This window comes from Gambusia affinis, linkage group LG16 (genome assembly GCF_019740435.1).
Source record: "Gambusia affinis linkage group LG16, SWU_Gaff_1.0, whole genome shotgun sequence".
Taxonomy (NCBI): Eukaryota; Metazoa; Chordata; class Actinopteri; order Cyprinodontiformes; family Poeciliidae; genus Gambusia; species Gambusia affinis.
In genome coordinates this window covers 7,980,656-8,004,171 of record NC_057883.1, presented here as the reverse complement: position 1 = coordinate 8,004,171, position 23,516 = coordinate 7,980,656, and the positions used below count along the sequence as shown (strand labels likewise).

Below are 23,516 nucleotides of genomic sequence, written 5' to 3'. Positions count from 1 at the left end.
GTTCTAGTTAAAGTCCCAACAGAGGTGATCAAACTCCACATGCTTGTATTTGCATCAGTGAAACAGAAAAAGTTTGGTTTTTTTGGGGGGGGTGGGAGGGACAGTTTGGTGAGTTTTTACCTCCTTTACCATCCTCTTTCCTGTTCGCACTGGCAAGATAAGCGTTTCCTTATCAAGCCATGAAAGTAGAAATAAAGAAAAATGCTTAAGTTGCACTTATTTTTATAGGAATCGTGGTCATTTGATTGCTTAATATGATTTTCCCCACTGAATAAATGTATTCAAATTAAAGACTAGATTTTTCTGTTTGAGGTTGTCATCCTCGTACAAAGTATTTTACGTCTGAACTTTGAATCATCATTTTCCATCAGAATGCAAATCTTCCTACACCAAAGATTTGCCACAAATCTAGAAGCTGAAATCTTTCACTGAAACCCAACTAAAACCACGATTTACCAATCATAACCAAAAGGGATGAGTGTTTGCGAAAGGATTTTGTCTTTTGCTATGATCGAAATATGCCAAAAATTGTGACGCGGTCCGTACAGGTGACGACCAAGACCGTGGCGCAGTGCGTGGAGTTCTACTACACGTACAAGAAACACGTGAAGATGGGCCGCAACGGAGCGCTGATTTACGGCGAGAACGAGCCTCCGGAGAGCAGGACGGCAGAGGAGGAGCAGGACCACAAGGTCGGTCACGTGAGCATCTCCAGTGTTCACCCAACCTTTGTCCTCCCTGGACGTCCACCTCTCTTAAACAACGTCACGGACATCTTAGGAAGACGACTCTCTCCCGCCAGAGCGCTGCGTCTTACTCGCTGTTTTTCTCGCAGGCCTCTCAAAGACTGGAGCCGCAGCAGCAGGAGGAGGACAGCAGGAAGTGGGATGGTTCAGCTGACAGGAAACAGGATGTCTGTCCCACCAGGGTGACACACGCGCTGCCGTCCACTGAGAATGTAAGTGTCAAGTGACCGACTCGGTATGAAGGCTTTTGATCGCTGTGATCTTATTGCACATGTTATATTTTGTACAGTTTATGCAGGACCTTTCAAGTTCTGGTATACATTTCTTCCTTAAATCCATTGAAGTTGGGTTTTAAAAATTCCTTAAAGGAAATCTGAACACAGACGCATTTAGACCACACTGTGAATAAACATAAAACACGTTTGGAACTAAAACTGTAAGCAGGCCGAAGCCCGAAGCTTCTCATGGTTTACTGAATTTCAACACTCTGTTCCACGTGTTCCTGGGTGGGGAAGAAAAGAAAAAACAAAAACAAAAACAAAAAACGTGATTTCATCATACACAGTTTTCATGTTGCACTCAGAGCTGGCGAGGTGTTGGATCTGCTGCCCCCCACTGGGCTTTTCTAGAAATTAACTCGTCTCCTATCTCTGCTGGGAAGGGAGACAATGACTCAGCAGGAAACTTGTGCACTTCTCCGGTTGATGTTGTTTGGAGAGGAGTTCTGCCTCCATGGTTATGCGATGGGACACATGTCCACACACAGCTTGGAAAAGCATGAAATGGTTTTTCACAGGTCTGGTTAAGTTGAGGAGTTGAAAGTAGTCTTCAGACTTTATTCCTCTTCTTAGCTTGTAAATGTTGCATTCATTCAACTATCTGTACGACCGTCCGTCTATCCTAGTTTCCTTCTCTTTTTTTGTTCTTTCCTTTTCTTCCTTCCTCCTTTCCTTCCTTCCCTTCCTCATGTTTTTCCTTTCCTTTCCCTTCTTCAATCTTTCCTTTTCTTCTTTCTTTCTTTCTTTTTCTCCTTTCTGTCACTTTATTTTCTCCTTTCCTTCCTTCTTTCCTTTATTCCTTACTCACTTTTTCATTCCTTCTTTCTTTTTCTTTATTCCTTCTTTCCTTCCTTCCTTGTTTTCCTGTATTTTTTTCCTTCGTCTCTAACGTCGCTTTTATCCTTTTCCTTCCTTCCCTACTTCTCTTTCCTCAATTTTTTCTTTATTCTTTTCTTCCTTTTTTTCCCCCTTCCTTCCCTTTATGGACTAAAACTTCTGCCTTTCTTTACGTTTCTTTTTAGCTTGCGACAGTCCTCATCATGAAGAGGCAGGCGGAGGTGGGAAGGGAGCAGCCGGTGTCCAGGGTCATCCAGCCGCCCCAGACCAAACCCCGCTTTGACGGCAGTGCGCGCCGGCCGAGCCCCCCGTCGGGCAACAAGGCCTCCGCGGGGCAGGAGGGCGAGTTCCCCTGCAAGAAGTGTGGCAGGTGAGCAATCGGAGCCGCCGCTCCTGTAGCAGTCTGTTTACCGATTCAGAGCTGACGGGAGAGCCAGCAGGAAACGTTGCCCTCCTGGAATCTGAATCAGTAAACAGAGGCGAGCGTTTCATGGTCTGTGTTTGAAAGAATTACCCTTCCTGTCATGCTTCGGTTGAATAACAGCTTGTCCTCTGGCAGCACCGGCTCTGTTATTGCCAGCCGTGTCCTAGCAACCGAAGCGCAGAGCAGATAAGGCACATCTCGCCTCTCAGCGATGCAGCTCTGCCTCTGCGAGAGCAGCATTCGCTCTTTAAAGCGCTCCAAGAGCGCCCGCGTTTGAGGCGATCGTTTTCTTCAAAGGGTGTGACTACTTGTCGCTTTACACCTGGCATTCGTTCTGATGGAACCGACCCGCGCAGTTCCTTCTGCGAGGCAGTACGTGTTCGCACTTAAACAGCAGCACCGAGGGTTTTTCTGTAGCATTAAATGTTTTTAGCAGTTTCAGTGCATGTTTGTGATTTTAACTTTTTATCGACGGAACATTCATACATCTCTGAGAAATTTTTTTTAAAAAATTGCATTTCAAATCCCACTTTTTTGACATTTCTAGCTCTACCTACATTCATCAGATTTAAATAATTCTTTTCTCTTTTTTTACTCTATTTAATCTCTAAGAGTATTTTGAGTCTGTTCAAAAATATTTCATGTATTTTATTTAAATTAGATTTTACAGACCCGCACAAATTAGTTCATAATTTTGCAATTATGAGAAAAGGCAAATTCTTTTTCCCCGCTTGAAACATGACAGCATGGTTGTTCTTTTTGTGACCGTGATGTCACCCGTCTCCTTAGAATCCAACTGCGCCACATGGTAACTCACCCGATCGCTCTGTCCCCAGGATTTTCTACAAGGTGAAGAGCCGCAGCGCCCATATGAAGAGCCACGCGGAGCAGGAGAAGAAGGCGGCGGCGCTGCGACAGAAAGAGGCGGAGGAGCGCGCCGCGGCGAGGGCGGCAGCCGAGGCCGCCGCCGCCATGGCCACGCGGCATCAGAACGGAACACGGCAGGCGGTCGGCGACAGTGCCAACGACGACTCCTCCGGCGGCGAGGACAGCGACGACGACGACGACTGGCAGAATTAGGGCGGAGGCAGAGACCCTCTGCACCCCTCCTTTTTTTTTTTTTTACATACCGCCGTTGCTCGGCGACGCCGGTGACGATCTCTGCTCAAACTTCAGCGAGCGTCCGGATTTGTTGGGTTCTTCCCAAAAGCTCCCCTTTACTCAGCTTTTCCAAGAGTTGTACCTCTCTTGCTCACAGGGCTCGGTGAAATCAAAGCCATGCGTCATCCTGTTGGATTCCCAGCCGCTGCCGCCTTCCTTCACACTTTGAATCCCGCCTCCCGCTTTGCTCCGACAGGCGCGTTGGACCTCCCTTCCCGTCTTCTGTTTTCCTTTCACCTTCAGCTCCTCTTCGGACCGCAGTCGACCAATATCCGATAGTCGAGGATGAAGTGGGAAAGAAAGGCTGCTTCCTCGGACGGACGGACGGACGGACGGATGGATGGATGGACGGACTGTTGTTGTCGCCGCTCCTCTGCACTAACAGCTGCCAAAAGTGTTTTTTGAAGCATGAAATGGGTTTTGTCTGTTTATCCGGGTTTTTGGTTCTGTGAATCCCCTGTCGTCAACCCCCCCTTTTTTTTTTTTTTTTTATAAAACTTGCTCTGTTCCTCACTGTTTTATGCCTTGGATGTTATGACAGTTTTATTTGAAAATGACAATCAATTTTACATTGTTGGTGGTTTTTATGGACGTGTATATAAGCAGGTCAACTTTCTTCCCCCACCCCTTTTTTCTCTGTAGTTCTATGTGGTTCTTGTTGTTTTTGTGAATATTGTTAATTATTATTAATATTATTATTAACATTATTATTATTATTGTTCTAGTTTTGGCTGCAGTTTTGTTGAGCGCTTTTTTGAAAAGCTTTTCTTTTTTTTTATTTAAACAAAAACAATTGCTCCTTGCTACCCGTTTGTAACTATATATATTTTTTTTATATAACTTTTTTTTTTTTTTCTTTCATTGGGAGCCAAGAAATGAAGACAAGTGAGAAGCGTATGTGCAATAGAACAAGTTATCCCCCTCTCACTCCCCAACACCGTCAGCTCAGAAGCAGCTGCTCTGGATGCCTCGCCGTCGGCTCCGTTACCGACGGCGGGTTCTGACTGGTACCGTTCAGAACCGCAGGTCTCCACGGACACGAGCGCGACGACAACCGGCCCAGTCCAAACCGAAAACCGCGTTCCAGTATTTACGGCATGACATTGGCTTTCACAATGTGTGCTTCTTTTGTTTGTTTTTTTTATTGTTCGAATTGTAGGCGAGATGTGGGCACGAGCTGGTCTGTCGGTACAGATACCTCAGTATGGCAGTATTTACACAAGAAAAACTTTAGACTGTAATGTATAATATGTTTCAAACAAATTTCTAATATCACGTTTAACATTAGCTTATCTTTGTTTGGATTCGGATACACAGACATAGGCAAAAAAGAAATAAAGGTCTGCTAGTTTTCAAGTAAACGCCACATGGATGGGAACATATGGGAGCCGTCTGTCGGTAAACCATTTACTTTCGTCAACAGCCGAGCTTTTTGGAAAAGTAGTGATTTTTAGTAATTAGATTTGTATTCTGAACTAACGGTTCTGCCTCCTGCTTTCTACCTCAGCTTTGTAGCCGTTCCACAGACTGTTAACAGTAAGATCCTTTCATCCCAAAAAAAAAAGAAGTTGTAATCTTTTTTTTTTCCTTTAGTCCCATCTAATCTGAGCTCAGATTTGAAACATGAATAAAAAGTTATATTGATTTGACTTTTTTTTTTTTTTTTAATGGAGCATTTCCATTGTTCTTGCCACGGATTTAGATATTGATATTAACCTGCTTATTTTTTCCTCTCTCCTTAAGTCTGATAAAATCTCAAGCGTTCCTTACAACGGCTTGTTTTCCACGCTCTCTAAAAGCCTGTTGATGGCAGGAAATCATTTACTGACAAACAGTAGATTCTGATCTAGACGGCTGAACTAAAATCTCTTGTTTGTTCTTAATATTTTAACATTAGAACTTATCGATTGCCAAGACTAGATCTCTACTAACACGGAGGTAATTCTGGGTCTGCCTTTGGATTTCTGCTCTGAGATTCCAGATTTGGCTGAAAAAGCTGTTCAGATGACAATTTGTCAATTTTTTTTTCCCCCAGTTCTTATTATTATTATTACATTGTCTTTTAGATGCCGATATGAAGACAAAGTTTTCATCTTTCAAAGCAGACTGTTTGCATCTGTGATTTCTCTTTTCCCGTTTACCTGACACGAGGCACTGAGTTGGACCGTTGTAACCGTGACTCATCTGTTGCTACATATCCAAGTGCCCAGAGCCACCGAAGCAACAAATAGGTGAAAGGGTTGTTGTCCTTTTAAAGGACAAACTGGAGGAAGAGAGGAATGTTGAATGGGGAAAGAGACAAAAACAAGCAGAATCAGCTCTGCTTACTCTACAAGTTCAAATCCGGGTCTATGCACAGGCTGTGTGCGAGCGAGTGTGTGTTTAAAGCATCCTGTTAGCAGTGTGTGTGTATGAGTTCTGTGAGGTCAAATGTTCGACTGCCGTACCAGTCACAAACAAACAAATAAAAAAAATAGGGTTTTTGCAGACTGTTCATGTTTGGTATGTTAATTTATATCTCCTTTTTATTTGGGCTCCAAGGTTCTTGTTTAGGTTTTGGGGGGGGGGGGTGTTGCAAAAAAAAAAAAAAAAAAAAGCAAGAAAAGGTTTCGAAGAAGAATTTTTACGGACGGAAGTGGAGGCCACAGACACTTCTCGTTTCGTTCTGCTGGTCGAGGGGGAAAAAAAATTTCCGAAGAAAGTGTTTATTTAGCTAAAGATTGGAAATATATAATATGAACGGAATTCTATGTTTGCATACTTTTTATGCTATTTTCGTATAGGGTTCACACTAATGATAAAATCAGAAAGGAATCTCAAGTGCTTTTTACTACGGTGTAACTTATTTGTGTTGATTTGATTTTTACCACCTGTGTTTTTAGTAATGATTTATGGAAGCACTGTATATTAAAGGTTCAAAACATTCTCCGAGCGGCTGCGTTTGTTTCTGGTTTCTTCTTGCACAGAACCATGATGGCTGCGAGTTAATAACACCGACTGAAATGAAATGGCGATCAGGGGCATGTTCACTATGTTTAATTAAATCCAGTTTTTTTTTTTTTTTTTTTGTTTTTTTTTGGTTTGTTAATTTCAGAGCTGGAACATGTGATCATTTGGATAAAATTGGAAATGCATAGCAGATAACTATTTTTAATATATTTTAAAGGCCCTAATTTATTCTATATATTAGCTAAAGTAGTGAAGCAACGTCATCTTTTAAAATTAGTTTGTGCTTTTTGTACTACTGTATTACAAGTTGTATAATAAAAAAACTTCAACTGCTGCTGTGTCTCAATGAAGAAAAACCCAAGCATCTGATTGGCTAACCTGCACAAAAACGCAGCTGCAGACCAATCAGCTCTCCTGTATTATGTTTTGACCTGGCTGCTGAGTCATGGCCATTAAAAACAGAATGCTATGATTCTTCCGTTTACAGTTGATGCGTGGGTAACTTGGGTCAGGATGTTTTAATTAGTCGTTTCTGAACAAATCCTACTGAAAAAGGTCACTCTTCTACTTCATAAACTCAATAATTTACATTTAATATTGTAAAAGTGAGAAAATTGACGCTAAAGCATTCAATGCAGTTTCTTTTCATCATTGCAAAATATAAAAAATAATAAGAATTTCAGGCACAATTAGAACATGGTGGTGAGATGAAGAAATTATTTCACTGTGTTTTTATTTATTTATTTTTTCTAACTATTTCACTTTAGTAGCACTGAAGAGCTGCGAAAGAGTGACTGATCGCAACAAAGAAAGGAAGATGTGACTTTAATCAATGTCTTGTTATGGTAGCGACCATTACCTCGTTGGGGGGAAAAAACACTCGACAATCAGGGCTTTCATTAAAACAGCCGCCTATAAAATTATTGCCAAGAAAATCATGGAGGAAACAATAGTTCTCCAGATCATCGCGAAATTCAGCGTGAGATTGTTGGTGTCAACCAATAAGGCCGGTTTTCTAAATAAAAGAAAGAAAGAAAAAAAGAGAGGTGAAAAATCAGTCCTCGAGCAATATTTCACACTGATTTATTTTTTAATTCAGTTTTTTTATGCTCTGTTTGGATTTTTTCATTCAAAAACCAGATTAGAAAATGCAAGAAATAACCTCCTTCGCCTGGAGTGTCTCCTCATGAAGACTGTGCTGCAGATTCACCTTCCCACCTTTAAACTTAATACGTACATAGAACCATCCTTTAAGTTGTTAGGAATATCTGCAAGTGTAAATGAGTGTTACTGGTCCTGTGCTATGTCGGCACTATGACATCCTGGACACAACAGCGAATTGCTTCTCGTCCAAAGTGTGTTTCTTTACACAAATCAGCCCAAGAAACACAGATGATTGAAGAGTCGTATCGAAGCATCCAGAAATCCAGACTCGGTTTATTGTTTTTGGCCATCTGTGTGTTTTCCTGGATGATAAAGCTCCCTTGTTGCAAAGCATCACAGTAGTAAAAATGTATTTAATATTGCTGCAGATGAGCCAAAAGCTGCTGTCAACCACAGAGCTGATAGGAAAATGGGTCAGCAATGTGGGAACTGTTACTACTCAAACATTGGCCTTGTAAAACCTTCAGAATAGTTTTACTTGTTTTAAAGTACAGCATAGAAACATGACATAATGCATGTAATAAAATAATCAAAAAATCATAGATCACTTGTGTCCTTGTCCTGTGACTCGTGTCCAGCAAAAACCCTCCACGGACGAACGGGCGCAAACCATAGACGGCACTGAAACACCAGGGGGCGGTGTTGTCCCAGGATTGATTTGCAGAAGAAGCGGCGGGTGCTTTAGCTTTAGCTGCCAGGGCCAGACTTTAGAAAGCGCTTACAAGGGCAGAAGCCCAGGAGTCCATGTTTTGAAAGGCCAAAAGACTTTTCTTCTCTTTTGCTTTTTTATCTTTTATTGTCGGAATTAATGCATAGTTTGTAAACATTGCACCCTACTTAAAGCTCATATGCACATATCAGGTGAGTTGTGTTAATATTTTGGGATTTTATGAATGTAAACAATGCTAAAGTATTTGAAAATTATGAAGTTGAGAGTGCATTGTCTGGGAAACAACATTGCGCTACTGGCCAGGAGACATATTGAACCTACTTTGCATTAATTCACACCCATTAATGGATAGGACTACCTGTTAATGTTGTGTATAAATAATATTTCTTTAGTGGAAAGATAGGGAAATCCCACATCCTACTAAACCCGGCCCTGACCATGACCCACATGCTGTTTGGCAAAGTATCTGAAAACTCAAAGAGATCACAAATAGGTTATAAAATGTCAACAAATGCTTGAATAATCCACTTGAGAGATCATAAATGGAGCTACTTTTGTCCTGGGGGGAAAAAAAGTCGATTTGTTTGGCAAAGTCAAAATTTTCTCTCAACTGGGACAAAAAGCTTTTGCTGGTTTAACTCTGTCTTTTGCATTGTAATGCATTGTAAACTTTCAAAACACTTCTGGAAGATTGAGCATTTTTGGCTTTGTAAATGAATTTAGTGGAAATCCTGATCCTTTACATAGTAGCTATGGTTGTTTGTTTGGTTTTGTTGTTTTTTTTGTTTGTTTTTTGCATACCGTGAAAAATTTTGTTAAACGTTCAGACCACAGATTGTATCAAGCTCGGTTTTCCAGAGGAGCTAAGAAATATTCAGACTCGTTCTTCTCAGTATGAACCTACTCTTCTCGTTAGAATCGTCCTCCCGCTCTCATAAACGTCGCTTTATTGTTTCTGCTCTGTTTTTATTTATTCTTTCTACCTTTTTTCCCCCTGGTGTGCTTTTTTTTATGAGCAAAAACCTTCAGTGGAAAAAAAATAATAATAATAGAAAACCCAAATTTTTCACCGCTTTTCATGTTTACGATTATGACATCGGAGGATGGTTAGGCAATAACCGCGGAGCAGCGGGATCTGGCAGTTTCGGATCAAATGATGACAAGAACTGCTTACTTCTCCCTCTGGCACCACGACAAACAGCAGAAAAATCTGGGAAAGGCAAACAGGAACAGCATGCGGCTCAGATGTGTCCTCGCGTTCTGTTTTCGCCAGATCCCACCCGTGGGACCAAGAGGAGGAGGACGAGGAGGAGGACAGCATGGAGGAGGAGGAACACATAAAATGTGGGAAGGGAGGCGAGGCAGAACTTAATCTGGTGGTTTCTGGGAAAAATTAGAGATCAGAGTGATGTCTGGGAAGGTTTAATGAAAGAGAATGTGCAAAAGTTCTTACATCTCTGTATGAAAATTGCCATTTAAACATTAGATTTTAAAATGCACCTGTTAGAGAGATTATTCTGATCTTAGTGAACTCTGTCATCGGCGCTGATATCGAGGAGTTTCCCCTCGTGCAACGCGAGGGAAGTGGCACGTTGTTTCTAAGTCATCTTGCAGTTTAACTTGCCCCTCTGAGACTCAGACAACAGGAGTCTTAAGAAACCTGAAGGGGGGTGGAGGGGAGTAAGGCCAGGTGCTTTTGTGCGAACACAAAAGCGCGCGTGGGAGTTCAGAGAGAAGACATGACTGCAAATGAGTCCCGAGCAGCTTCAGTCGTTAAGCTGAGACCTGATGTGAGTCTGACTGCGCTCTGAGGTTAACGACGATCCTGCCAAATCCGACAGATTTTTTTTTGACAAAATGTGAAGCGTAAATCCGACGCTTTCACTTGACTGATCCGCTGCGTTTTCCCCTCAAACCAAACCCGAATGCAGGTGGGACAGGATTTGGTTCGTCGTCATCAAACATTTAGACAAAAGCATCGGACTTGAATCCTGCACCACAAGTGCCAAACAAGTAGCGTCATCTTCAAGCTTCATTGAACGCCTCCTGTGGTGTGAAACAGGAAAGTGTAAGAGGGTAAATTTACCCTGCATGTTGACGTTAGTCACTGTGTTGTGTGTTTATTAGTTTAATTCTCACTAGAGAATGAGTTTAAGAAGAAACTGTTTACCTGCTTTTTCTTCACTCACCGTGATTTGTACTTTCAAATACAAATTTGTGTTGTTTTTTTGTGTGTTTAAAACCCCCCCACAAAAAACCCATTTATCGCTCAAGTCCAGGAATGAGTGAGCGGAGTAACAGAAACGAGTGAAGCCACTTTCGATGCCAATTGTTTAACTGTGGTCTTAGTGTGACGCCTCTTTCATCCTGGAGCTGCTTAATAGAGGAAGAACACGCCTGCCAGACTTGTGCGTGGCCTTCAGGGTAAACACGGGAGAAAGCCCAACCGCTGCACGACAATGTTTATTTTTATGTACTTCATTTTTAAAGTGCAGGGCCATATCCTCCTCATCAGGAGCCCCGCTGCAGATGCTTCCTCCTGGCTTTTGGGTGGCTCTTTACTCTCCCCTCTGTTTGCAGGAAGCCGCCCGCCATACAAGCAGCTTTCATGGCACAAGCTCAACTTCTCTGCTCACACGTTCTGGATCTTTATTAACAGTTGCAACACCAGAGGGCGTATTTATCGTCATGTGGCATTTATAAATCTGGTGAATCCTGCAGCATCAATCAACCCCAGACCCTGTTCTGGTGAACGAGAAGGGAGAGTGAATGTGGAGAAAGTTAAAGTTGAGATGTCAGGCAGCGACTGACAATCAAGGGGTAAAAATGTGAAGTCGGAGTCGAAGGCTTTAGAAATGAAGACCACAGATGTTCATCCCACCAGGACAGCTGGGCTTTTATTTCCTCACAAATATGTTTCGTATTCCTGCTGTTATTGCGACACGTGAAGTCCAAACACGCCGAACGCTGAAACATTGTTAGTGTTAATTAATTTATCTTTCTAACGGATTTGCTTGGCTTTCCGCTAAATTGTTCAGTGTCGCACTGGAAAAGGTTTTTCCAAATGATTTTGCACCATCCTCAGTCTTCCACATTTCAAAAATGGCGTGGACACTTTTGAGAGCCACTGCTGGTAAATAAATGGCCTTAACATTCTAAAGGAAGGGCTGCAGTGGCGCAGTTGGTAGAGCTGTTGCCTTGGAGCAAGAAGGTCCTGGGTTCAATTCCCGGCCCGGGGTCTTTCTGCATGGAGTTTGCATGTTCTCCCTGCTGAATATTGCAAAGGGTTCTCCGGCTTCCTCCCACAGTCCAAAAACATGATTATCAGGTTAATTGGTCTCTCTAAATTCTCCCTAGGTGTGAGTGTGTGTGTAAATGGTTGTTTGTCCTGTCTGTCTCTGTGTTGCCCTGCGACAGACTGGCGACCTGTCCAGGGTGAACCCCGCCTCTTGCCTGGATTGGCACCAGCAACCCTCCCGACCCCATTAGGGACAAAGGGTGATTAGAAAATGGATGGATGGATGGATTCTAAAGGAAGATATAAAATTTGTCTGAATTACTGCTAATCAACAACAACAAAAACACCCACCAATGGACTTCTTCCCATTCGCTGGCATTTTGTTCAAAAGATTTTCAACTTTTCATTTAACAATTAAACACCTGGTTGTACATTTGCAATTTCTACCAGGTTTTCCTCTGCGTTTGCCCTCTCCTATCAACTCCAAAGGACGATGCTGCCACCCTGTTTCACCATGTGAGTGTTCATATACAGTGTTATTTCACCTTCTCGCCTATCAATTTTTATTTAGGAAAAAAACCAAAACAAAAACACACCCATTTTGATGCAAACAGAACATCTTTATCCTTGTGTGCTGTGTCTGTATTGTTCTATAACCTAGCGTTCCATTCCCCCATTACATCACCGGTTTTCGTGTTGTAGTTTTCCCACCAATGTTCTGTAGAAATCCTCGCAGACCAGCTGGATCTAATGCACAGTACGGCACACGGTCGGGTGCTATTTACCAGTCATTTTAAAGGAAGTTGGATGCGCTGGCAATTCGCGTTTCCTTCCGTCATCCAGAAATAAAAATCCCAATGACGTCGCAAACGAAATTTGTGGTTTTAACAAAACGTTTGCAACAGGAACGCTGCGAAGGAGCAGGAGTGGAAAATCTCTTCTGACATCTACATAATTACTAGTTACTTTCTATATTGCCTCGAGATTGCGTGCATAATTTCCTCTTCGGATCCATCCTTCACTCTCACTAACAGGTTGAGCGGCATACCAGCAATATTGCTTGTGCTCATTCGCTTCATAAGATGGAAGTGCTCTCTGCGGGGAAGAAAAAAAACCCCAACAGATGTTCATTGGAATATTATTGGGTAGGAGAGACGCTCGTGTGTGTGTGTGTGTGTGTGTGTGGGTGTGTGTGTGTGCGTGTGTGTTTTCACTGGTTCATATCAAAAACTGACAGGGTGGAGTTCATGACCTCAGACATCTGAAATTGTTTAAAGGATACAAAATACCTTTGGCTCATTTTTCTTTTCTTTTTTTTTAAGATATACTTGGAGAACATCGTGAAACATGGAGGACCAGAGCTACTCACTATTATGATCCTACTGAAACATCACTGTTCTGTTTATAATAATAATAATAATTTGCTATTACCATTATAGTTGCCGTGCTGCTACCTTCACTTTCATTGGGGGGATTTCAACATGTCAGTCAATTGCAATACGCTTCACTACTTCTCCTTTTCAGTCACACAGGAAGCAGCGGCCTCTGATTCGTTGTCGCTCTGTCTCAGCAACAAAGTTCTGGTTGAAATAATTTATTTTGTTTGGAGAAAGAAATGCACAATGGTGACGTGGAATCACAATGATACTCGTTTTCAGTTTTACATACAATGTGCAAAGAAAATTAAAAGCATCTTCAACCAACTGTCTTCAGAAAGCACTTAATTCTAATCTTTGTGACTGATTGTAATTATTCATTTCACCACCAGGAGGCACCAAAGCCAGAAATCTAGCACAAGTCCATGCATGTAGAATCATGTTACTTATGCGTTACATGTTTTTGTTTTAGTTCTTTTCTACTGTTTGTTTCTGCATGTACAAGAAATATAAAACTTATTCTTGTTATTTTTTTTATTATTGTTGTTTTGGGCACAAACGTGCACATAATTTATTAGAACTTTATGAGTTGAACCAACATAAAGTACAAGTAAACATCTCTAAAGAGCGCATATTAGTCCATCTTTCTTTGCAAAAATATTTAAAGCCCAATAGGAGTCGGAGGAGAATCTCTTTGAACACAATTTGTTTTAAAAAAAGTTTCAGGTCTGGACTTTGACTGGACCACTTAGCTGTGGCTGCATGTTTACTGTCGTTCTCCTGCAGTAGTGTGAACTTCTGCCTCAATCTACTGCTTACACGGTTTTTTGGGGGGACCTCCATGATTGTCCACCTATCTTTCCATGCTGCTTGAGAAAATCATCCCCACGGCATGATTGTGCCACCACCATGTTTTGTTTTGGACATGACTCATTCAGGGCATAGTGCAACATAACCTTCCTGTCACACACACTGGCAATAAATGACACAAATCTTACAAGTAGATGCACTTATTTAGGCGTGTCAGGGTAAAGTGGGTTGAAAACACGCTTCACTTTTCCAGTTTTGCTCTCAACAGTCAGTGCGCAGTTTTGTGCTTCACATAACACCCAGCGCAACATGATAAAAGTCTGTAGCTGAAATCTGGGTGTGGAAAGGGTTCGAGGGATGGGAACACGTTTGTGAAGCAAGCGCAGCAATATGTTGTTCATTTGTAACTTTAAGGACTTGAGCCAGACTCCGATCCATCTGGAGCCTTTGCATCCTCACCTTTTTTGCGCTCCTCTGGACTATTCGGCCGCCCATGTATAATTAATGGCAACCTGTGAAACCCTTATTTCCCAGCCATTAATGGATTCGTGAGTCTGAATTTACAGCCTCGTTACTATGAGGGTCCCTGATTCACGCTGACACAACAACGTCAGCTTCTTCCTCATCCTCTTCCTCGACTGAATAGAAAACAGTAAATTTTAAGTGCAGCAATAGGACTTTATGGTGGTGCTTTCTGCTCGCATGATGCTTTCATTATGATCGTGCCTGGAAATTAATACCCCCCTAACCCCCCACCCATCCCTGCTAGTTTAATACTTTAGGCTTCCAGATTCATGAATCAAAGCAGCGGGCCAGACACAGAGCTGGCGCCTCGCTGTACGCTTGTTATGTGTTTAATTTTCGAGCTTCCAGAATCGCATATTGGGTTCGGGATCGAGGTGGGAGGTGCAGTTTCCCCATACAAGTAGTAGACAAACAAGATGCATCATGCGTCACTGCTCCATGTCCAAGGAAGATGAATTGTCTTGGGGTGTTTTTAAAAAAAAATACTTTATGGAGAAACAATCGCAATTTCACACTAAATTTCGCCATTTGAATCAATGGCACGCGCTATTCAGATGATAATTAATAGTGGAAACAGCATTACGAGCTTCTTCTTTTGCTACAAAAAAGTGGAATCTAGATGATGTGTTGGTGCCAAACGTCCTCTGAAGATTTCAGTGTCCTTTGTGGAGTGTCCTTCTGGCACAGGGAGCGTCTTTGTTGCTCAGGAGAGGGTGACAGGCGGCCAGTCTGACAGGCAGACAAATGGGCTGTCTGTTGGGGCTTGTTTGCGCTGGTTGCCATAGTAGCGGGCGGGCAGGCGGGAGCATAGCGCTACATGACTGAGTGCAGCCGTGCAGAGAGCAAACGGCTTTTCGGAAAGACAAACAAATGAAGATAATGACGGAACTGCGCAGATACTCAAAAGAATGTGATTTTTATTCACAACTTGAACGGCCTTGAACTTCCACGCCATTGCTCCTGAGACGGAACCATCAGCCCAGACTTTGGAAATGATAGTTCCACAAAAGTCTCGGTTGCATTGCACGGTGATTTTCTTGGTCATTTTTGTCTTTTACCTTTTGGAAAATCACGCCCGTTAGAGCTGCTTAGTGTTATTCTAGGCCTTTGTTTCACGTCGTATGCCCCTCATTCTTGAATACAGTAATAGCTATATACTTTGTAAAGAATGACAATCATTTGAAACGGGAAACCTTCTGCGGAGACAACATCATGCTAAGTTCGGGCAGAGCTGTAATTGTAAAATAAAGCTTCTCCTATTATTTTAAAACATCACAGACTTACTTTTTTATATTAGCGTTTAGTACACTGTAAAAAGAAATTCTCTAATTTACGGTAAAATTAGTAATTACAGTCAAATTTGTACCGTAGGCCTATTTATACGATAAAGTCCAAGTTTATATGGTAACATTTTGGCAACTACAGCTGCCGGTATTCTATCATAAATTAGAGACGTTTTTTTTCAAACAGTGTACTAGAAATCCCCAGACTCTTGCCTCAAAAAATACAGAAAAATAAATAAATTCTCAATGTTTTTTTTGTATTTTTGAGCCAACTGAAACAAACATGAAAGGCAGGATATAAGCCTGGACTAATTAACTATTCCTACACAAATCCTGAAGGGACTGGCACTGGTCTTCAAAAAAAGTTAGTTAATTTCTGTGACAGCTCTCAACTACATTTGTTATTTGATGAAGTAAAACTCTGCTATAGTGGTAAAACACTCACGAGTTTCTCACAAAACCGCCACAAAATAAAGGAATATCAAAGACACAAATTTCATAAAATGTTTAATTAGACAAGCTGAAGCCAAACAGCGATGTCCCTATGACTAAACAAGAAATGATAGAATAAAGAAAATGATGGTCCAAAACAGGTAGAAAAAAAAACAAAACAAAAAACAAATGCATTCAAATTATTTCCTGCATTGGAAGCGGATAATTTGTTTAGAGGTTTGCTATCGTCAGAGGTTTGGTTTCTTCAATCTTGTTCCCGCAGAGCTTTTCTCTGCGACGCCTTGTCCTTTAGATGAAGCAAAGAGAAAAAAAAGAAAAGAAAAGAACGTTCTGGTCAAACAGTCCAAAGTGCAAAGACGGATTTGCTTGCAGTCTAGTCTAATGTAAATAGCATGAAAATGTATTTAAAAAAACCCAAAACATTGAGACGGTACCTGCCTATTTGAAGGTGTGGCTTTCAGCTCCACCACGTCCAAATCCTGAAACACCGAAAGAATTAGGTTTAAAAGCATAATTAAAATGGAACCTTGGTGTTAAAATCAAGTCACTCTGCAGGCTTCTGGCAGAGACTACAAACCATTTATGTATTTTATTGACATGTTTGAGTCAAGAGTTCAGGGAGTGACAAGATCGCGGTTTACCTTTAGGTCCAAACATTGCAGCGTAGCAGGGGTTGTTACAGTACGGCTTGCCTTCATGCTGTGGGAGGAGAAAAGAGGTTAAAAACATTGGGGGGGGTTTCCATGGAAAGATGAGGCTAACGCAAAGTAGACGGAAACAAGTGAGTCAGAAACATGTTTCATTTGCTATTTTATTATTGAAATACATCAAACAGCCTGAAGCCGAGTTCTGGTATTTTTTCTTTTAGGTTTAACTTGCTGATATCAGCTTTGACCAAATCCATTTTTCTCCTAAGTGTGCTGCAGTTTTCCCCATATACAAGTAGTAGTTTTGCTAAAAACATAAGCAATGCATCCTGGTACACATTATTATCCCATGCTGGGTGAGGGGAAAATGATATTTTTCAGCATCTGACCACCCAGTCAGACGTCATAGAGCAAAAGAAACTGGCAGACTCCAATCTCTGACCTGTTTATTGGTGCATTTACTTTTTAACAGCAGTTCAATTCTTTGCAATATTCAGCACTTTTCCCCATATCAGGTCGTGCAATTCGGCTGTTCTACCTCTGCATGTGAGCCAGCCGACAGCGTCTTGTTGCACTTCTCGCACTTCAGACATGGCCTGTGCCAGTCCTTCCCCAGCGACGTCACCCTCTCAGCTGCAAAACATACAAACGGACAAATAATTAATATCAGCGGCAGTCTAAGCTCTACCATAATTTCGGTTTCTGTTGTCTGGGAAGGAGATGGAAGTCAGAGAGTCACGCTGCAGGGCACATGAGCTCATGGAGCTGGGAGTCGTTTTAGTCCCATGTCTGCTTAAAACCACAGATACACTCGTTGCAGATTAGTTTGGAAACACTGTTGGGTGTGGTTGAGGGAATAGAAGAAAAAAACAAAAGGACTGAATGTCCCAGAGGGAATCTGTCCTCCTTGTGCCTCATAAACACAGATAAAGACTTTATCAGTTATGGACGATCTGCGCCAACCTCCACCCACCCAGGAGGACTGGGAGAGAGGCTTAGGGATGTGACAGAACAGCCTCGTGATTTTAGAAGAAACAGAGCTGAAACGCATTTTGGAACTCACGATGACGTGAGGGGAGGTGAGCCCAAGGATTTGCATATGCTAACAAACAAAGCGCGTGTTAGAGAGGGAGCCATTATAGGGCAGGAAATGAGGAAACCGGAGAGGCAGGTTACTGAAAGTGAGGCGCTAATGGCTTGATTCGGATGTAGGATCAAACCATTCAGATGGTCACGAAATCTTAATTTTGTGACTTTGAAATTAGGATTTCAGAGGCACGAAAGGCTTGTCCAGAGTCCTTCCCAAAAATGTTAGATATTTTCATAGTGGAATTTCTTTGTAGCAAACATCTACTGTTAATCAAAATTGCGGCACCATAATATATACAAGGAATTTAAGTATAAATTATATGGGAACACTGTGCTATGAGTCTGGTTGCCTTGTCATGTCATAGCAGAATTTCTTGCTTCAAAAGTTTTTCTCCGGCTGTTTGGAGCATAAAGCAAGAGTCTTCCCCTTCCCCCACCTATTGCTGCGCACTGCTGCTCAGTTGGGATCACAGAAGGCTGCTCAACTTTTCATCTACTCATGGAAACAAATTAGCCTGCTCGGAAATATTTGCAGTTAGGTACGAAAAAGGATGGCGAGAATCTCATGCCGGCCAATGCTTCCTCTGGTCTGCCGCGAGAGAAAGCAAATCCTCTGAATCCTGGTGGCAAATGCATGAAAGAATGGGAAATAATTACAATAACAGGCAAAAGCCACTGGCTTCCAAACATGTCAGGAAGTGGATTATTTGTGCCCTAAGAATAGCCCACTGTGGCAAAGGATTATACAAAATGAAGACAGAAAAAGAATAATGCAGCACATGGTCCAATTACTACACGCTTTTACAGAAATTGTGAATTATCCCTTTTACTCTGGTAAGGCTAACCTCATTGTGTATACCCGATCATAATGAGGGTTAAATGAGGCGTGACAAATTGGAGGCTAACTATCCCCTCCGCTCCCGGCCGCCCGGAGCTTTGTGGCAGCGGTCCAGGACACACAAACGCACAAGTCTCCCTGTAAAAACATTGTGAGTGAGAGCTGGGGAAGATTAATGGGGCGACATTGTGACATTTTGTAGCGTGGATACACTGTGAACGGATTTAAAGGGACACTTATAAGAAGTTGGGATCATCCTTCCACTGGACAAGTCCCTTAATGTTAATCCAGATTAGTTAGCCGGCCACATGTCAGGTGCACAGAGGACTTCTACTGGCTTGAAGTCCTCGATACGCTTCATCGAATTATTAAACACACTATTCTCATGTTTCCAGTGCGCGCTTATTTTCATAGAAGCAAATGATTGTTTATACAGGAAGCAGGAGAAGGTCACGGTGCGTTCCCAATGACCTTCCTGTTTGGAGCACGAGAACAGAGCGTTAAATGGGTTCCAGTCAGAGTAACTCTCCAACAGACAACAAAGACGCTGTCAAAACCACTAACACAGCATTGACTGAAATCTCTACAGTATTTTTTATTTAGTTTTTACTTTACTTTTTTTTCTACCTGTCAGTTAGGTCTAAACGAAAGCGCTCGTTTCGTTCTCAGCACGTTTCACACGGACAGATTGTTGGAGGTGCACAGCCTCAGATCTCCCTTCTTCCTGTAAAGAATCATCAGTTTCTTATCAAAACACCATCCAACACCAATATGATGGGTGCTTGGAAGTTGCTAAACTGGTGTTTGCATGAACTGAATTTCTTCACTTTTAATAAATATCATAAATGATCCGGTTTAGAACATTTACCAGTACCATCTGCCAAAGGGGCTTGGTGAACAAGACTTTCCTTTCCATGACTTTTACCAAGATAAATTGTTTTTGTACAAACTCAAGGCAGAGCCAGATAGCTTCTTTTTTTTAAACCCTCCTTCTACCAAACCCAAAACATTCCCATTTGCGCTCTGGGCTGAGGTCTCGCCGTCAACAGGCAGTCTGTAGCGTTTCCAACAAAAGAAAAGCATTCCGCTGTTGTTGGACCGCCATCACTCAGGCAGGCAGACGGCGGTAGCCTGATTGCTTCCATCTGAGCCACAGCAACATTAAGTTGGACAAACGGCAACACAGACAGAAAGATGGAAGGTGTGACCGAGCGAGCCGGACGCAAAGGGAAACACACGGCGGTTTATTTGAGAGAAAGGAAACCGATTCAGACGCTTAAGGATAATGATGAATATGCTCGTTTTCAAAAAGGAAATGAGAGGTTTTGTTTCACGCTCCTCTTCCCCCACGCTTCTGAGGCGAACATCCATCTTGGTAGGAGACCTAAATGGCTCGTTCTGTTCTGCCAGAGGCCGACTGGTTTGATTACATTGGCTGGGAGGGAAAAGATTATCCATGAAGCAGCGAGGCTGGCTCAACCGTCACACACTCTGCTCATCTGCACGAGCGTCCAAAGACTTTGGGCTTTGCGTTCTGCTTTGGGCTCAGCTGTTGCACCGTCACAGAACTGCTGGTGCACAGAGATACGGGTAAAACAACAACAACAAAATACGGAGTATGTGGGTGATTAATGTTTGCTTTGACTGGGCCTTCTCATGGGAAACGCAGGACGAGGGCGTAGTTTACAAAATCAGAAACCTGCTTCCTCTGCTCCGGCCATTACTCGCGGGGCTCAAAGAACAGAAACGATTCGGGCCCCTGATGGAGCAAAGATCTTTGATTTCAAAGGAACCTCGTAATGAGAAAGTTCAGAGTGCAGACACCCTTAGAGACTGCAGGGCATTCCTCTGCACACATGAAAAGATGCAAATTGTCATTCTTATCACCTCTCCTTCTGTTTTATTTTTTTCTTTCTTTTTTTTCCCACTGTTATTCCGTATCTCAAACACGTTTTACATCTAAGAAAACTCCAACATATCTGAACAGTGCTCCAATGCAAAAGTATCCTGGAGGAAATCATTCTGAATCCTGGAAGTGAGGTTTTGTTAAAAGGTGTTAATAATGTCGATCAGCCTGCTGGTAGATTGATTTAGGAGTAAAAAACAAATCACTAGCTGATTCAGAAAGCTGAGGCTAATGGCTAGTCAGTGAATAACCAAGAGCAAACCAGACTTTTATGCTTTAAAACAGCTTATTACATTTGCATTTGGAGGTTATTTACACAGAAGATGATAATTATTCCCATTGGACAGGGAGGTGGAAGGCGACAAACCACCAACTATCATCCTGAGCAAAGCCTTTATAGGCATTAAGACACTTATTTTCACTCTGCTTATAGCAGATGGCTACACTTTGACTTTTCCATTCTATGTTCACACAGGAAGATTAATGGTGTTGCACAGCCTTTTCTGAGTTTATATATATATACGTTTCTTTGTTAAGAAATAACCACCAAATGCAAGTGAGACAACAGCTTTAGGACACTTTTGAGGAAGGAAGTCCAATTTGGTTTTAGCCATCTTGGTCTAATCTAAAATTATACAAAATGAAGACAGTAAAAGAATAATGCAGCACATGTCCAAACCCGCTTTTACAGAAATTGTGAATTATCCCTTTTACAGTCATCCGCACTTGTGGATGTCGGTTTATGTCTGACTTCTGGTGATTATAGAAGCAATTAACTTTATCCGGGATCTAATCTAGCCTGCAGCTGCGGAGCACTTAAAGCTATTAAACTTTTACGATGAAGTTGCAGAAGCTAAAAGAACCAAAACGCGTTTTTTGAGTTTCCTTTTGGCACGCAAACCAGTAACTCAAAACATAAATAACATGTTTTGACTAAATGAACTGCCAGCTAGCCAGTAGTGATGATTCAATGTTTCCTTTTTTTTCTAACTATAACTATGCTTCAACGTCTAGTGAATGCGGTTTAAACAACTCGTGCTCTAAATTTAATATGCTGACCGCGAATGCAGCGCTACCGCGAACAGATCACTACAAGGCCAAATTTGGTACATAAAAAAAAAAAAAAAAACACATTACTTTTCTTTAATCTCTGTAACTTCTTTTCAAACATACTTTTGGCATTAAAACGTCTGCCTGTCAGTGTTACGTTCAGTTTCCTGTTTCCTCACTTGAGCAGAAAAAGCCGCTTTTTCATTTCACCAACCAGGAAATGTTGACAAACGTGAGCAAAACTAATACAATTGGAGGTAAATGTACAAAAAAAACACCACAAAACAAAACAAATCTCACCGAAGTAAACCTCCTTCTGGCACTTTGGGCACTTTACCATCTTGCTGCAGTTGTGTGTGTATGTACGCGCTGATGTGCAGGAGAAAAAAAGCAGTTCCAGAGCCACCTGTCAGATCCGAGCGGCCACGCCTCACTGTGCAGATGTGCGCTCCCTTTCTGTATTTATACTGAAACTTTTCTCACACCCCCCACACTCCCTCCTCTTCCTTTCCTCGTAAGTGGGAGAGGCATTTGCTCAATGCAGAGAATAAAACACCGAGCACTCCATGTACAGTAGGAAAAAAAAAAAATCTGAGCTATTAGACACTGACGTTCTGTTCTGCAATACTTTTCATGAGATGGTTGTGTTTGTAAAATGCCCGTGTATTTCATTTGTGTAATTTAGGCAGAAAATAGGCTATATGAGATTCAGACGTTTTTTAAAAAAACAAATGACTATTATTATTATTATTATTATTATTATTATTATTATTATTATTATTATTATTATTATTATTATTATTATTAATATTATTTTGTCTAAATGCAAGTGTAAATAAGAAGATAGTAGTTTTATTTTTACGTTCCAGCCTTAACAAACAGGGTGAAGTGACTAATGTCTCACATAAAGACTAAACAAAAGGACAACCCATAGCCTACATTGCTATTGTTATGACCTGGCTCAGAGGCAACCACAAAAAGAGAAAAAGTCAGTAAAATCTGTGGCGCATGATGGGCATGAATATTGGAACGTGCAATCAAATCAATGCATAAAGCACCAGGTTGCTATGTTCTTACCTTCGAGCCGGTAAGAGGCTAATGTTGCCCTAAGTGAACAAACTTGATAGTATGAACTAAAATAACGACAACCCCACTGACATTAACGTTGTCAGCGAAACCGAAATGAATCTTTATCCAGCGGGTGATAAAATCTTCCTAACTTGTGTTTCAGCAGAAAAGTTAGCATTTGGTTCAAGATTCAAGATCTGCTTGGCATGTTGTCTGACGCTCTGCGTCAAACCCAATATTTTGTAACCTCTCAACCCGGAGATGTTTTACTGATTCTGAAGCCGAGGAGAAAAGTTAACAGAGCATCAACTTGCTTCTTGAAAACCGACTTACGACGACCACTTTCACTCATCCTCTCCTTATTCAAATCTTTTTATTGTTTTATACATGTAAGAACAACAATAAAACAAACAAAAACAAAATGACAACAGGTGCTAACATCACATATTTAGTGGGGGGGGGGAAGGGAAAGGAGGAGGGGAGGGCTACATGCTCAGAAGTCTGTCTCAAAATGCAAAAGAAATGGCTGCCAGGTGATATTGTATTGTTGGATTGAGTCATGTATTGTATGTTTCAGATGTTCAAGCTTCAGATGGAGCATAACATCTTCCATCCACTGCTTATGAGATGGAGGAGCAGCTCTCTTCCAATTGAATAATATTAGGCGTCTTGCAAGCAGTGTAACAAATGCTATAGCATTGGCCTGCTGCGTTGTTATTGGTGTAGTCGGAGGGACAACCCCAAATAAGGCAGTTAGAGCACTGTGATCAATATTCCTCTTGCATATAAATGTAATCGTCCTAAAAACTGACTCCCAAAAGGGGAGGAGCCTAGGGCAAAACCAGAACATATGACTGAGATCAGCAGGGTTGTGTCCACACCTAACACAAGATGAATCTACACCAGGATACATTCTAGCTAATTTATTAGGGGACAAGTGCAATCTGTGCAGAACCTTAAATTGTAGCAGGCTATGTCTAATGCAAATTGAAGAAGAATGGATT

The 23,516-nt window shown here is 41.7% G+C and overlaps 2 protein-coding genes across 5 annotated transcripts in view; one reads left to right on the top strand and one right to left on the bottom strand.

Annotated features, from left to right (window-relative positions):
- Positions 1–6,374, top strand: part of mideasb (mitotic deacetylase associated SANT domain protein b) — a 29,153-nt gene extending 22,779 nt beyond the window's left edge. For all 3 annotated transcript variants that reach the window (XM_044142172.1, XM_044142173.1, XM_044142174.1), the window contains 4 exons: positions 549–692; positions 836–958; positions 2,047–2,231; positions 3,122–6,374. In XM_044142172.1, coding sequence (XP_043998107.1) covers positions 549–692; positions 836–958; positions 2,047–2,231; positions 3,122–3,365 — 696 coding nt within the window. In that variant the 3' untranslated portion in view covers positions 3,366–6,374. The remainder of the gene's footprint in view (positions 1–548; positions 693–835; positions 959–2,046; positions 2,232–3,121) is intronic.
- Positions 6,375–15,951: 9,577 nt separating this feature from the next.
- On the bottom strand, positions 15,952–21,893 carry crip1 (cysteine-rich protein 1). 2 transcript variants are annotated; one of them, XM_044142170.1, is made up of 5 exons: positions 21,745–21,893; positions 17,100–17,194; positions 16,556–16,613; positions 16,349–16,393; positions 15,952–16,200 (listed from the first exon to the last, which is right to left on the bottom strand). In XM_044142170.1, exons 1-4 carry the CDS (start codon positions 21,782–21,784, stop codon positions 16,353–16,355), a joined length of 234 nt encoding a protein of 77 aa, XP_043998105.1. In that variant the 5' UTR covers positions 21,785–21,893; the 3' UTR covers positions 15,952–16,200; positions 16,349–16,352. The 2 variants fall into 2 exon arrangements, with proteins under 2 accessions (XP_043998105.1, XP_043998106.1); XM_044142171.1 differs by having other exon boundaries at positions 16,353–16,393.
- Between the last annotated feature and the right edge of the window lie 1,623 nt (positions 21,894–23,516).

Bases quoted from the DNA above. Each gene is read 5' to 3' on its own strand.
- crip1 (XM_044142170.1), bottom strand. From the start codon at position 21,784: ATGGTAAAGTGCCCAAAGTGCCAGAAGGAGGTTTACTTCG. The intron at 16,614-17,099 runs GTAGAACAGCCG...CTCCTCCCACAG, and splicing joins CGGCTGGCTCACATGCAGAG to CATGAAGGCAAGCCGTACTG. The intron at 16,394-16,555 runs GTAAACCGCGAT...TCGGTGTTTCAG, and splicing joins TGCAATGTTTGGACCTAAAG to GATTTGGACGTGGTGGAGCT.